The 15,155-nt window shown below is 40.6% G+C and overlaps 1 protein-coding gene across 1 annotated transcript in view; it reads right to left on the bottom strand.

Annotated features, from left to right (window-relative positions):
- Positions 1–15,155, bottom strand: part of cdh13 (cadherin 13, H-cadherin (heart)) — a 402,884-nt gene that overhangs the window by 283,288 nt on the left and 104,441 nt on the right. Inside the window, exon 2 of the mRNA XM_080875355.1 lies at positions 14,008–14,128. Within this exon, the coding sequence (XP_080731481.1) occupies positions 14,008–14,128 (121 nt within the window). The remainder of the gene's footprint in view (positions 1–14,007; positions 14,129–15,155) is intronic.

Below are 15,155 nucleotides of genomic sequence, written 5' to 3' on the forward strand. Positions count from 1 at the left end.
GCTTGGTGATAAATAGCCCCGAAATGTAACCCGTATTTTGCAGTAGCTGCAGCTCAGTAGTATAAAACCGAGTTTGCAGTGTGAAGACCAAAAACATCACAAAAACATTTAGCTTTACATTTTCTGCATCTGAAAAAAGTAAATTCCACCAACAATGCAACACATGTCCAGACTTCGTTTTTTGACTTTAATAAGGTCCGGCTTATGTTGCATATATAAAGTATATTCTTTGAGCAGAGAATCTAGATCACATTTAAAAAAACTGGTGAAAACAACAAAGCAGCTTCCTGCTGATTTTAGACCAAAACTCTGATATGTGTTCAGCACAAGTTGCCATGGCGATCTAACCAGGTTAGAGAAAAATTACCTTCCTGCCACTGAAACTCTGACTTTAGGCTCATCGTAGCTCATTAAACCAGCTCTCCTTGTAGTGAGCAAATGAATGAATGAACTTGGTAAAAAGGTAACAACAGTTTTTCCACATGTTTGACTGCCAAAAACCACCAAACCATTAACATCTAATTACCCTTGCACATCAGTCTCCACAGATTTTGCCAGATATACAGTGATTTAGAAAATGTTCTCACATTCTTTGTGCTGCAATTGGAGTCCACCTCCTAAGCTAAATGACCACAAATAAACATTACGATAATTACTATCATTTCCGAGCAAAGACTATATTTAACTGTGCAAAGGTTCAGTGCCTGGAGCATTTAAAATTAAAACTGGCATGTGTTCATGAACAATATGGTGCGATATTACACAAAAAAGCCCTGCCTTGGGCTTTAATTACTGCACTGTGTGTGAAAGCCTGGGTTAGAGAAGACCAGGGGACTGGTTTAGTTTTTAGCCCAAACACAAATGTTTGGGGTTTTTTACAAGGAAGCATGGACCATCACATGTGCATGGTTATGATTTTCACGTTGGGATCTTTAATATCTTCTTGTTCCTGTTTTCATTGTTATTCAAGTAATGTTGAGTGTCTGGTTTCTGTTTTGAGTCCATTAGTTGTTCTAGCCTCTAAAGTGTTTCCCTGTCTGTGTTCCATTGTCTCTGTTTACAGTGTCTCTGTTTCAGGCGCTTTTGTTTTCTGAGCTGCTTTTTTTTTTTAAATTAATTTTCTCTGGGCCGAGTGCTACAGAGTTCAACACGCCCAAGGTATCACTCCACTATCTGGAGTCACGTACCCTAATATTTGCAGTCGGTTTCGGCTGAGTCATCTTCATTTTTCAGTTAATTTTCAATTCAATTTTATTTATACAGCACAAAAGAATGAGATAATTAATACACAGGATATACAGTTTATACACACTTATACACATCTGCTGCAACACTGGTTGCGTTACGTTGTGAATTGTAACCTTAAACACATTTTGTGATATCTTATTTCTAATAGTCAACACCTTTTGCCATGAGAGGACATCCTGTGACGCAGTGAGTATAGTTAAATTTGTGAGCACATTGATTTTTGAATGAGTATGACAGAGGCTTTATGATGGGCACCGAAGGCAGTCTGTTTACGTCTGTGGAGGCTTAGGCTGGTGGAGTGCATATTTATTTGTGCATCTGTAAAACGAATGTATAAGACATGAAATACCAGATGGTACAGAGATTACATATGTGATCAAGTATATATATCCTCTGTGGCTTCATACCTCTAATTTTCTACATGCAGAAGCCAGAAGTGAACCTATAGCATATGTGCAAATAAGTCCATGCTTGTTTTCAAAGGTCTCCTCTGGCGAAAGCAAAGGCGAGGATATTTGCCAACCCATTTAACAGCCAAGCTGAAAAAAACGGTGAAAAGTTCTTGCCAACTGCAGCAAACCCAAACCTTTCAATCAAACAGCTCTGTGCTGTGGAAGTACACATATGAAAACACACACAAGCACACACACGGTTCAGCACACACAAGCTATAAGCAGGCGTAATTTCAGACACATCCAGCAACACACAGGCACCCAGCAATGCATTCAAGCATTCAGGCAGATCGATAGGCTTTCAGGAAGCCAGTATCACGCAGGTTGAGCCCCTGAGGCTTTGGCCAAGTTATTCAGCAGTTTTCCTGGCCACTCAAGAGAGCCCATACTGGGCTCTGGTCCAAGAGTCAAAGATGGGAAAGCGGCACACGGGCGAGAGCGAAACTAGTCACAAGTATTCTAAAAGTACTTCTCTCACTTCTCTGAAGGAAGCCAACGTTATCTCTTCAGTGGATTCCCAGTAAATTTAAAAAGTAGAATTTATTTTGTCGGCCGAAAACAGATCAAGAACTTCAGGGAATGAGCGGTTTGTGCCCCACCTGTCTCACCTGTGCACCTGCATCACAGTGGACACAGAGCGTCAGTGCTCTTAAATGTGTTGTTTGGAAACAAGGTAACAAATGAAATGAAAACAAGCAAAATGAAACATCTCTCTGATAAGTGTAATCTTTTTAAATGTTGAGTTTTATTTAGATCATTTCCAAATGTATTACTTCAAAAAGATAAAACAATGTATTTCACTCAGAGCGGAAGTTTTGAGTTTGTTTAGAATACAAAACATCACGACAAAGGAAAAACTGAATTACAGCAAACACACACAAATAAATATCCAACATATTTTTAAGAGAAAGCAACCTTTTTAACACAACTTCATGAACCATACAATCAATTTAAGATGGAAAACTGGTGATTCACAGAACACCCATTTGAATTGCTGCTGGATGATAAACAAAGATATAAATAGAGCTACATACTGCTTATGTTTAGACCTTTAAGAAAGGATGTCAAACGTAGACTTTACTGTTTGTCTGGATGTTAAGCAAATAAATTTAGGTTCGACCCAAAGGTGAAGGGCATTAAAATTTTAAGTAGACCAGGTAGGTCGTCCAGCTCTGACTGATGCCTGTATTCTCTTTGAAAACATAATACTCAGGTATTGGTTGCGTGCAGATCTTTGTGTCTTTAATACAGGAAGCAGCATTCCAAAATAGCACGATACAGCTGCTTGCATCTCTTCGCTAAAACTGAATTTCCTCATAATTAGAAGTTTACTTTCTGTAAAGCAGGGATGGATAAAAGCAGGGTTATAAAATAATGAGGTGAAGATTGTGTGAATGATAAATATGTAACTTGTTTCGTGGCTGTCCTCTGCAGCGATGTTTAAAGGAAAGATAGATAAACATGCAACAGCACACAACCACATATACATACTAAGATTTATCATTTCAAAAGAGCAAACAAACTCACAGATTCACTGTGTACACAGCAGACAAACACAAAGCCAGAACATGATTGATTTGTATTACTTTGTATTATGTTGTACTAATACTTCAGGGGTTTGCGGCTCCTGAAATGTAAGACAATGCCACCTTTTGTTCAAAGTTAATGGTTTCCTTTGGCATTCCTATTTATATATGACAAAATAGCATCTCAGTACGTAACGCGACCATCAGCCTCGCGTTGAAGACAAAATTAATTGGCCAGTGTCTATAAAATGGAACTATATTTCATCAGCGGGGTTTCTCAAACTGTCACACTAGGAAAGTTCTGCTAATGTAGTATCCAGTTGTTCATGGTTTCAAAATAACTCAATGAGGCTGAGAAGGCTTCACATTCTCATAACTTGAGGAAATGTTTTTCATTGCAGTGAATCCAGAGTTATATTAAAGTTTCCAAGAGCGAAAGTTATTTCCCTCCAAATGCAAACCTGACTGACCTACAATGACTAAAACTCAACCTGGGTTATGAGAAAACACAGAATTTGAGCTTATATAGTAAAAAACTGCACATATGGTAAATTCAACAGTGCATATATGATAAAAATGTATCGTCACCTGCCGGAGAGAAATAACAGAGGAAAAGTCATGCAGATGGCTTTTGCTTGTTTGCTGAAGAGTCCAGTTCTGCCTAACTTGGATCTATTGACACTGATTACAATAGAAAGAATAAATTAAACAACATCTTAAATGTACAGAAAATAGCGGCACTTGTTTCTGGCGTGCTTGATTGAACTCTTAGCTTCATCCATATATGGGATATGTGTCCATCTGCCATGAGCACGTGGGCAGAGGGCATCGAATTCTCTTTGTTCGACTTTAGCTCCGATGATTACCTTTGTCACTTTCATCAGAGCCGTTTAGTGCTGAATGAAAATAGTTTTCCTTCCCACTCTCTATAAATCCACTTCACTCAGGTTATTTGCAGACAAAGCAGATGGATGATCACAAGAACCTCCAACAAATGTTCTGTAATAGAAAGTCCCATTTAAAAAAAACAAACCTGCAAGATGTTTGCAAGCAGGATCCCAGCTGGTGCAAACCGCTCTGACTGACTGCAATCTCTGATCATTTTACGCTATCACATGCTTTTTGAATCAAGATGTGCCAACGTCTGGTCAGAAGAATGCAATATTAATCTTGACAGTTTATATCTGCCTGCCAAAACCTGTTCTCTAAATCCCCTCAAAGCTGCAATTAAACACATCATGTTACTAATTGATGAACAGCCTCTTAGTGAGCAGCTCGCATTGAATTAAACATGTGGATATTTTTCATTCCATGAGTGCTCTGAAATATATTTGTTAGATCCAAGAGAAGATATACCGCAGTTTACATCAGAAATGTACTTTTTTCCATCACTGTTAAGCAGGTTAGGCAGAATGGACACATGATTATAGGAAGGAAGCCAGAGTGATCTCCATCAGGGACACGAGAAGAAACGAGTAAGTGAGAGAGACAGAGGCAGACACAGAGGAGACACCGAGAGAGAGAGCGATAGTATATCAGCTGGGTGCCAGTTGCACCATTATTGCAGATGGGGTCTTGGCAGGGCCGTCCCTTTGCCCCTGATGATCTGTGATTGCAGCCTCTACAGACTCCGTCTCAGGGCCACTAATGTCAGTATGTGTTCCAGCAGACGTCCTGTTCGTGGCCTGCTGCATTTGTCAAAGGTGATATATTCATCTAAAAGTCGCACATGTCAAAGATAAAAATGAGCGCCATGACAACAATCAAAATGCATTTTAGCCTAATTAAAATTCCCCAGAGCAGCACGTAATCTGACCTGGTACCTTGTCATTCTTAACTACACGTGTAATCAATATTTGAATATCAACAGTAGATCAAATCACTCTGTGCTCTTTAGAAAGTGTCAGTGATGCTGACAAGTTCTGGAAAAAATATCACCATTTGTTCATAGCATCGTTTAGCTTATTGTTTTGGGTTTGCAGCTTCATAATGGTATTTTATTTTGAACTTCGTATACTTCCTGCACAGAGGTTAGAGACAAAAATAATAAAGAGTCATTTATAAAGTGTTTTATGTGCTTTTATGTGTAATTAGTAAAGTGTCCATGAGCAGCTTTGCACAGTGAATACAGTATAAATAAATAACTAAATAAATAAATAAAGTACCAGTATGAGTATCAGGTCTTGTTCCCATTGCTGCTCAGCTGCTGCAGGTTAAGAGGGACACTAGTATTTCTTGCAACATCAATATTGAGGCATTGCAGAGCTCTAACTATGTTACCTTAAAGTGTTTATCATTATCGACATGTAACATTTGTGGCAACAATGTAGGGTCAGTAAGCAAGGCTGTAGTCAGACAGGGCCAGAGACCGAATCCCAACCATGGAAGTGGTGGACTTGTCTACTACCGTGACTGCTACTCTACGAGTTGTGGAGAGATGTGTTGAAACAGGCTGGCCACAGTGTTGAGGCACAAATCTTTGCAAATTCTCCTGCTCAGTTTGGAGCATACTTTTTTGAGTGTAAGGAGCTTGGAAAGAAAAGCGTCTGGACTTCTTTAAGTTGCTTGAAGACGTTTCACCTCTCATCTCATCTCTCATCCAAATCAGGACAACAGCACTGTGCATATAATCAGTCACTAATGTCATCATATAACATTCTTAGTGAAAGTGAACAACATTGATTACATTTTAGTAAAATAGTTTTACTAATATATCTAGTCTCAATGACAACCTGCTATGCTAAAACCCATTTCCCTTTTTCAGGCTGTGCCCGATGGACTAAGGCCTGGCCACCAGACGCTCGCCCTTGGGCAAGCTCCCCGGCTTGTAGCCCTATCCCGGGCAGGGTGAACTATTCCTTTGATGTTTTCCTCATAGGGATCTTCTGAATTGCTCTTTATCTGGTTCTTCACCCAGGACCAATTTGCCATGGCCTACCAGGGGGCAAAAGCCCCTGGACAACATAGCACCTGGGATCCCTGGGACACACTAACCCCTCCACCACAATAAGGTAGCAATTTGCAGAGAGGCCTAGAGAGAGCTGAGTGTTAACGCGAAGCTCTCAATTTACCGGTCGATCTACATCCCTACCCTCACCTATGGTCACGAGCTGTGTGTAGTGACTGAAAGAACAAGATCGCGGATACAAGCAGTGGAAATGAGCTTCTTCTGAAGGGGGACTTCTGGGTGAGGTGTTCCAGGCATGTCCGACCGGAGGAGGCCCCGGGGCCGACCCAGGACACGCTAAATGTCCACAACAATCATTCCAGCTAAAGGCATCAAAACAACAGTTCCCAAACCATCAGGCGACCCCATGGTGGATACATCCATACAGTTTATAGTCTATGGATGGACCCTTTTACATGATATTATATTATTATAATAACCACATTATTATATTAAGTAATACTGCTACAGATATCACCTTGTACCTTCCTGCCTACAAATGGAGTCTGAAAATGTCAAGAAGACATTTTCCTTGATGACTTGTGATGTGCCATAAAAAAAGCTGCTGTAACTTGAGCTTCACCTTTTGATCTATCGCTTCTCTAAAACCTCCAGCATTCACTCGCCTGTTCCTGCAAATACATTCACCGCCAGCTCCTAAGCTAAAAGAAGCCTCCAGTCACAAGTTGACCCATATAAGGAAGAACTGTGAGCCAGGTCAGTCTGTTTTTCATGAACAATGTCAGCTGTTAAACCCACAGTTCACATGTTGTACATACGATCCTCAAATGCACAAACATGTTTGTGAAACATCCACCCACACACTCACTCCACACACGCAGACGTGCATACACATGCCAGTAATGGCCTTTCCTGTAATTACAGTCATTTGTCAAAAGCACACCTTGATTTATGGTCAAATTAAAAATACACCGGAAAAGAAGCTGCAGGTCCTGGTAACTCTGGATACAGTGAGTGATTAATGCTGCGCCATTACAGGCAAGAGAGTGGCATGATCCGGATATGCACCTTGCCATGCAGCACATAGTAAGTAGAAACATCAATCCCTGCATTCCCAGTCTCTGGTTGACAGAGTGGGTGCACAGCGGGTGGGTGACTGGGGTAACATCGGTCAGGGTGACAGTGGTTTGAGAGTGGTGCAGAGCAGGGCTGCCAAAATTAGTAAGTAGCACAAGAACGTGAGGGGCACAGCTGTTTTATTCCAAAGAAAAGGTAGGCTGCTTATAGCCGCGCACCGACTCCTTACAGGGCATCTTCTTAATAAGGTATTTGCTTTACTTCATGCACACACCAAGAGAAAAACATTTGGCTATGAGCCCAGCGCCATTTTGCTGTGGAATACAAATAAGCTCAGGATTAAAATATGCTTTCACTATAAATACACTCATTGCATTTCTGTTATTCCTCTTTCACTGGAGACAGCTTGATGGCTTTTTGTCTAAAGTAACAGTGGTAAATAACGAGCTACTCGGTCACATTGTGAATATTTGCAAGCAGTGGAAAAGCAATATTTTTAACCGTGGCTGCGGAAGTAAAAATATGAACTAAATAAACCAGAAAATGAATGATAAAGTTCATCTTTCATGTGCAACATGATGGACTACTTGATCACAGATAAATGTCTTTGTGTTCTTGTGTCTGTGGTTTGCAGCGAAACAAATTCCACAGACAACATCTCGAGCCCTGAGAAAGAAGGACGGCAAACTTTATCATCTGAACTTGGACAGCAGAGCCGAGCAGAAGTGAAGCAAACACAAAACAGATGAGCGAGCTGTTCCATTTGTCCAGTTTATCTAAAACTGCTAGGCTATATAAGAATTCAAGTACTTTTAAATTGCCTCATTGATAAAGTCGAAGGGAATACAGGCAAGAGACACGAATTGTGCCGGTGAAGAAATCTTCAGAGCTCAATGCAGTTAATGTGCCTCGAGGCCTGTGCCAGCCAGGAGAGCTCCAAAGACTGTATCTGAACATGAAGTGGAAGGCTTATGGCGAGCAATGCCAAGCCTGAAGAAGACCACCCTCCCTGAGGTAATTTCTTCAGAAATGCTTAGTTAAGGAGCATGAGTAATGCTATGCAAAAAGCTGCCATGTTTTTAGGAATCACATGGGATTGGGGGTGGGATTGTGGAAAGCCTTTACAGAGCTATGGTTTGCTCTGCAGGAAACAGATAAGGTGGCTTTCTACATTTTTCTCCATATTTTATCAGCCGTCCACATGGCGTGCACTCAACTCTGGGTACCCCATAAAACCCAGACCATATTTCCTCCTAAAGTTTGCACGTTATCAGTATGTCACGTCTTCCTATGATGCCTCATGGCTATAACTGCTCATGAAGTCCTTTATTTTTACACAGTAACGGGCTCAGTGATGCTCTGCCTGCAAGGTGGTGACAGCAAACTACACGGACTTTAGCGCCGCCTCGTAGGGCAGCAGAGATGGGCAGTAACGCGTTACTTGTTTTTTCAGGTAACGAGTAAAGTAAGGGATTACTATTGCAAAAACGGTAATTAGATTACTGTTACTTTCCTGTAGGAACGCTGCGTTACTAAAACTGATTTTTTTGCGAGAATGTCTCACGACAGTGACGTAAGCGAGTGCGACGTTCGTGACAACAGCTGTGTGCAGATCAACAGTGGATCATATATGGAGTGCAGAGAGAGTATGAGCGTGCAGCGTTTAAAGTGTGGAAGCACTGACCTTACTTTGAGTTTGATTCCATAAAAAGTGACAAAAACATTAGTGTCCGCTGTGCGTGGGAAGAAAACTTCTTTTTACAGCAAAAAAACCCCTAAACTTCCGAACAAGCACCGAGTAGCTACGACGTAATGGGAACCTCACAGAGAAACTCGCGGATTCTTCCACTGACCGCGGCACACCTGCACCAGGGTAAACCTCCGCCTGCCCCACTCCTGCTTTACAGGTGAAAATAGAGCAACAGGACCGCTGAGTCTTTGACTTTATTTATTTTCTGCTGTGTTTTACTTGCATCGATTTGAAAGACTGAGTGTAAACACAAAAAATATTTTATTTTATGTGCTGGAATGTGCAGAAAATAGGTTTAAATGTTAAACTAATTTCTTCCAGTCAGAGAATGTTGCAGATAATTAAATGTTTGCTTGATGCATAAAGTTAAAAGATTACAACTAATAAAACAAGTTAAAAAAAGAGACTTTTCCATCTGATCACATTTTGTATGATGGATTATGCAGAAAAAGTAGAATTGGGCTGAAAGGTCTATCGCTTTATCACCTCTTCAGGTTGTAAATCGTGTTTTTAAAAAGTAACTAAGTAACTAAGTAATTAATTACTTTTGAAAATAAGTAATCAGTAAAGTAACGGGATTACTTTTTGGGGGAAGTAATCAGTAATTAGTTACTGATTACTTTTTTTAAGTAACTTGACCAACACTGTAGGGCAGTGACGAAACAAACATGTGCAAAATAAGGCGAGACATAGCACAGTTTCTGTTTGTCAGCGCCGTCTCATAAACCACTGAGAGAACAAACTGAAACTTTTCAGAAGAGGACGTCTAATCTTTCTTTCACCACAGAACTAATGCATCTCAGCCCTCTGACAAACACTGCTATTTGAAACACTCAAACAAAATCTGCCAGTTCTTGCTGTAAAACAAATAAGGGTGACATCCACTTTCAAATTCCTCCTTCAATCCAAGGCCGTGGGCTATTCAGCAAACAGCTTGTATTCTGTTCATCTACATAATATTTTCTTGCTGGAAGTGTGAAATGCTTTTTGTTCCTTATATGTTATGTTCAGTTTTCAGTTGCAGTGTAATTAGATTTGGGGTGTTTTCACACCTGTGGTGTTTAGTCCATTCATATTGAACTCTTTCCCCTTTGGTGCAGTTCGTTTGTGCGCAGATGAGGGTCCAGACCAAAATGACTGCACTGAGACCCTTTGAGGAGGCGTTCCTGGTGCGTTTCCAGAAAAACTCTAAAGGATATTTGTTTGTGGTGTGAACATGATTACTTCCTAAGCTGCGTATGGTTTGTATTCTTAATGTGGCAGGTGCTACAGATGTGCAAAGGTCTGTACGAGTTACCAATTAGCTGTGAAATGAATGTAAATGATCTGTGTTCTCCAGTAGTGCCGAGCACGGCACCTTCTTCCTGTATTTACGCTTGTTGCTCCATCTGGCCAATAAAGGGGCTCCATAACCTGACGTGGTTTGTATGCCTGTGAAGGTTCTCCGTTATCCAGGTCATCGTAGTCTAAGGAGCTTGGAAAGAAAAGCATCTGGACTTCTTTAAGTTGCTTGAAGTCGTTTCACCTCTCATCCGAGAAGCTTCTTCAGTTTAAGATCAGTGGGGGTCCTTGTCCCTCTTGGGGGACACTCCCATACTGCTTAAATCTGGGACCCTCCGTTTGACCTTAGAACTGAAGAAGCTTCTTGAATGAGAGGTTTTCAAGCATCTTAAAGAGGTCCAGACACTTTTCTTCCTGAGCTCCTTAAATGATGGTTTGTAGTGATGCATTTTGGATTTTTCTCTGTGTGAAAAACCAAACTGATGGGAAACATTCACAAACTCATCAACTGATCCAGGCCAGAGTGAACGACCTTTAGTGAAAGGTGTGAAAGTGCCCGTTTCATGGATGTTGTGGTGGCTGCAGTAAAACTACACAAAATTAAAGAGATGAAATTTAAAGTGATGGATCAATTTCAGTGGAAACAGCTGTTTGATAGATAGCAGGACTTTCTCACTGACTCGAACATCTTTTACGTTAATAAACTCAGCTCCTTGTTAAATGCAGTTTTCAGGCTTTTCTATTAAAGCTTTTATATTTTTAAATGAATTTCTTCTTTGTTCAGAACATTCAGGGTACGTCGATGTTCAGAACGGTTTTTAAAATGAGCTGTAGGCTGCACAAGGTTAATTCAGTCTAGAAAAGCAGATTATTTTTCTCCTTCAGATCATAGTTGCTGCATTCGGGGATGTGAAGTTTGCTGCTGAAGCTTTTACAGTTTCACTACACAAAACGTGACACAGACAATGAGTTTGTGTCTGCATCACATGTAGCTGAAGGGAAAGGACGGAGCACACTGCTTCTCCTCAAGGTTGCATTTCCTACACATGCAGTGTAACAATTTAAAAGCTCTTTACTATGTTAAAATTGTAATATTTATAATGTCATAAGCAGGTTTTTTTCCAGTCATAATTTTCACATTTCCATGTGCCTACATTTTTTTCACATATATTAAATTTAATAACCAGCTGAGTAGGAGCAAAAACAAAAGGTGCAATAAAACTAGGCTTGGAGTAAAAGCTAGAGGTAGAGCGGAATTACGAGGCAGCGGTGATGGCGTAATAAACAAAGCACCAGCAAAGCCACCGAGAGCTGGAAAGATAGAGAAAGAGTCGCCGTTACTGTATTTCTGTATGCATTTGTTTCTCAGAAATGCCCATTAGCCGAGATGGATGTCCTTGAACCCAGGTCTGCGCCAACAGGTATCTCTCACTAACAGACTGCCCCTCCACTAGTAACTACACAGGGAGGTCTGCAGCAGGTGGCACTGGGCTGAGCAGCATTTACATAAATCTGCATGTGTCACTGAGCCTGGCTGCAGCCTCTGGCACTCTTTATACATCCTGCTCACACTCAGCAGACGGTTTGTTCAAATTTAACAAAAATGGATCGTAGTGAGGTAAAATAGCATCGATCCTCTCAGAGATGTACTCGTAAAGCACTGAGTTTATTTCATGCTAACAAACGGTTTTCCATTTTACTCTGAAATCACACAAACACGCTGCAAAGTATGCACCCGCATTGTCGACATGCTGTTATTCTGCTTTGATTTTCATCATGAATCTAACATTCTTGCATCTGGTCAATTCAGCGACGTGTTACACAGCTTTCACTAACGTAACGACACAGTCAATACTAATTACACGCGTTTTGTTGAACAAAGAATGCTGAAGTCACCTCCCCTATCTGTTTCTTTTTCTAGGTTTCTATATTTCACATATTCGTCTGGTCTTTTCGCAGCTATTCAGTTTTAGCAGCTATTGAAGTGCAGCGTTTGTAAAAGCGATTAAATCTTTAAGAAACATTTGAAATGATCAAACAAGTATTTAGAGTAGAAGATTTCTGTTGAACGGCTATGAGCAAACAGGCAATCACAGCATGCATCTCAGGTTTTCTTTGTAACAAATGCACAACAAGCCTGAACCCACACTTTTATATGCATGTACGTGTGTGGCCAGTAGCATGCCTATACTTCTGTGAGCAGTGGGACCCCCCACCCCCCAATGGTGAGAGGTGTTTCTGCTGACAGGAGCATATTCAAGGTAATGGAACCAATGTGTTGTCCCAGAGCAGAGCACTAAAGCAGAACTGCGTTCTGTCTCCTACTACACGCACCGCTGAACCTCCAGATGACAAAGTGCCTCGCTGGCTGACCAAATCAAATACAATAAAGCTGAAAAAGAAGAAAGAAGATTGAAGGAGAAATTCTTAGATTTGTCATATTTTGCTGTATAGGCAGGAAAGTATGTATTTTCAATTGGAAAAGCTGTCCATCAGGTGAATGCCACACAAAGAAACTCGACAAGCACTAAAAGCACTGTGAGTTCAAAAGAAGCCTGTTACTGCTGTGTATATGGATGCAACACAATATGCGCATGTCAGACAGGCAGGTGATTACATTCTGCTGGTGTAGCTTCTCAGTGCGGAGAAGAATCGTGGGGATGATTAAATAAATAAAGAAGAGGTTGAATAATGAGAGGGGAATGAAAACAAGTTCCACAATAAATGACAGAGTGAATAAGACGCCATAAATTATTCCCATTTCAATTTACATATTTCATTTGTATTTCATCATGTTGTATAAATAAAATAACAAATGAGAGGAAAAATGAATTATTAAGCAAATAAATTGGTAGAAACTCAGCTTTGCAATAAAACTACCGCTAGCTGACTTCACCTTGTCGATTTCTGTGGAAAGACGCCATAACTCACAAGCCCAAAGGAGCAGACTGCTAGCCAGCTGACATTATTGCTGATCTCTGTAGAGACCAAGTGAAGTTGTGTAGATGGGCATTGCCAGAGTGCCCCAAAGGAGCAAAATGGACCGATAAGTTGTGGTTGCAATATGGAGTTGAGATTGGACGTGTGCAGGAGGCTGTGGGGAAACTAACTGGTCACTGCATTAACTTAGGAGCGACAAGACTGACTCACAAGTGGCTCAGAGACAGAACTAAGCCTCCGTGACATGGACTCGTCAGCTGTGAACTCTTCGAACTCTTAAATCTTAAAGGTTTTGATTTTAAACCTGCTGAGATCAAACACAATTTTCTGCATACAGAGGAAAATGCAAGTCAGAGTGTGTTAGGGACCGGAGCTTTGCAGAAAGCTAAGTCAACTCGAGCATGTAACCGTTGAACTGGGACTCAAAAGCTCCAGCAAACACGCTTGCATATGAGCACACAGCACACACAGTTAACTAAGCAGCTCAAAGCTGTCTTCGGGGGAGGAACAAAGAGGGAAAATACTTTTGTAAATATCATTCAAAAAAGGAGAATAATTCATTTGCAGACAAAAATGATGTTGTTATCACTGTGGTGCAAAGAAGCAACCCGTTTTACCCCATGTTTATAATCAAAGGAATTTTAATGAACATGCACACACACATAATTCCACCTTGACCTGGTAGGAACCTGCTGCCTAGAGCCCCGTGATATGCTGCTGTTCAAATCCTCAAAACCCAGACAGATGAAGGAAAGGATATTTGTGTCGGTACAACTGGATGTTGAATTGTGGTGTGGATATAGAGATTTTAACCAATTTACTGACCTTGAAGAAGGCGTTGTCCTTTTTGGAAAGGACCTCTGTACATCACCTGGTACTTTTTGACCTGGAAGCCAGGCACACAGCCCTCGTGGCCACCATCCCCTTGGCCACCCACATGGGCAACCTGCAACACAGAAAACACCAACAGTCAGAATATTACAGATAAGCACATGGTTCAGACCAGAGGACCAAAGCTGGAATAACAGAAACACATTTTTAAAGATGCAATTCCCCAAAATAAACAGCAAAAGCATAAAGCAGATACATAAATAATCCATGGCAAAGAAAAAGCAGCAATTCTAACACTGTAGGAATTCTCCTGGCATTTCCCCCCCCACAGTTTCACCTCTGACCCAAACATAAGGCACCGGGAGTCGAGCTGTGTGATGCTAGCAGCTAACGTGTCCTTGGACCACAGACCTCGTACATATCGTTCATATTTCCTAACATCCTTTCTAGTTTTTACAACAAACCTTTTCTGAGTAGTACTACTCAGAAACGGCATATTTACACAGGCACAGCTTATAATGGTGAGAGTGTTAGAGTGATGCACTTTTACATTACAGTTTAAAGCAAATAACAACGACAGTCTTCGTGTGATTCGATGTTTTCTCCTCTGAGGCTCATCGGTGTTACTGGAGTTAGTAAAGACATGAGTATGGTTTTATTTCTTTTTTATTTTTAGTGTTCATAGATTTTTGTCTTTTTCTCAATGTGCTGCTTTACAATTTAAATTTAAAACTACCCTCCTTGACTTTTTACTGATAAACTGTCTTTCTCAAAAAGAGCAAAAAAACCTCATTCAGGTTAAAGAAATATTTAAAGTGGAAAAAATACTTCGGCCCCTGTTTTTCAAAGGGGTTTAAAGGGTGGATGTTCCCATGGAAACAGGCTGTAAAATGACTGAAGGGATGTTCAAACCAAACATCCTCTAGGCTGGAGCATATCACAGCAAAACTAATACTTCACATTGATTGAGGATATGCTGTTAAAGAGATAATGATAGGACACCTTTTCTTTCAGGTTATTGTTCTTGTTACCTTTAGTTTTTATGTCCAGCATTAAAAATATGTGTTGTCATTATGATATATAACAAATAGCTTTATAAGCGTGAATTATTTGTTTTGAACAAGTCATGATGGAGTATTTTG

The sequence above is a fragment of the Rhamphochromis sp. 'chilingali' genome (genome assembly GCF_963969265.1).
Source record: "Rhamphochromis sp. 'chilingali' genome assembly, chromosome: 2".
NCBI classification, from domain to species: Eukaryota; Metazoa; Chordata; class Actinopteri; order Cichliformes; family Cichlidae; genus Rhamphochromis; species Rhamphochromis sp. 'chilingali'.